The sequence below is a fragment of the Octopus bimaculoides genome, chromosome 26 (assembly GCF_001194135.2).
Source record: "Octopus bimaculoides isolate UCB-OBI-ISO-001 chromosome 26, ASM119413v2, whole genome shotgun sequence".
NCBI lineage: Eukaryota > Metazoa > Mollusca > Cephalopoda > Octopoda > Octopodidae > Octopus > Octopus bimaculoides.
In genome coordinates this window covers 11,156,714-11,157,762 of record NC_069006.1, presented here as the reverse complement: position 1 = coordinate 11,157,762, position 1,049 = coordinate 11,156,714, and the positions used below count along the sequence as shown (strand labels likewise).

General features: G+C 30.4%; 1 protein-coding gene across 1 annotated transcript in view; it reads left to right on the top strand.

Annotated features, from left to right (window-relative positions):
- The window catches only part of LOC106874849 (H(+)/Cl(-) exchange transporter 6), a 65,542-nt gene that overhangs the window by 21,451 nt on the left and 43,042 nt on the right, over window positions 1–1,049 (top strand). Inside the window, exon 5 of the mRNA XM_052976906.1 lies at window positions 541–626. Coding sequence (XP_052832866.1) covers window positions 541–626 — 86 coding nt within the window. The remainder of the gene's footprint in view (window positions 1–540; window positions 627–1,049) is intronic.

The following is a 1,049-nucleotide window of genomic DNA, read 5'->3' as shown; positions in this document are numbered from 1 at the left end:
TATATACTTTATTTAAAAGCAGCAGAAATATAACCTTGTTGCACATTTATGTGCTTACTCCGGTATATATATACATGCATATTTATTCCGGATTAAATTACAATATATACACATACATATATGTGTATGTATATACATGCATCTTCATCCCGCTTTTTTTTTTATTATTAAAGCTGCAAGAACATCAGACACAAAAAAAACCCTGCTACTCAGAGTTTCACGTTCCCGTTTGTCGGGCAGTTGTGATCAAGAATTTTAATCTTTTAATAATAAAAAAATGCATACGTACATACATGTGTGCATGCATGCATTCCTGTATACACATAAAAGATACATTCATTCATACATACATGCACATACATAGATCGATCGATCCATATATATATATATATATTTTATATACACTTTTAACTCTTCAACTTGTTTCAGCTTTACAGCTGCGGTCATGTTATTTACAATATAACTATCCCTCATTCATCTCTTCCACTCGATCATTTTCCAACTCTTGAATAATTTGTGTTTTGCCTATTTATTTTTCAGCGGCCTTCGGGGCCCCAATTGGCGGGGTACTGTTCAGCTTGGAGGAAGGGTCTTCGTTTTGGAATCAAGATCTAACATGGAGGACGGTAATTGAGTTTTGATGGTCTCAAAATGTCAGGTTTAAAAGAAGGTGGGATGGTAGTGGTGGTGGGGAATTGTGTAGTTGTGATGTTCATGCCTTTTCACTGTGAATTGGAAGTGAATTGGATTTGGGTATATGTGTGTGTATGTAAATACCTACGTATGTGCCTAAGTGTATACATATGTATATGTGTGTGTAAATATGTGTGTGTGTATAATATACACATATGTTTGTATGTATAAAATATATTTGTATATATGCATGTGCATTTTTGTATATATATATATGTGTATATATATATATATATATACATATATACATATATACATACATATATAAACACTCACATATATATATACATGTATTTATATGTATACATATATGTGTATATATATATCATATATTATATATATATTATATATATATA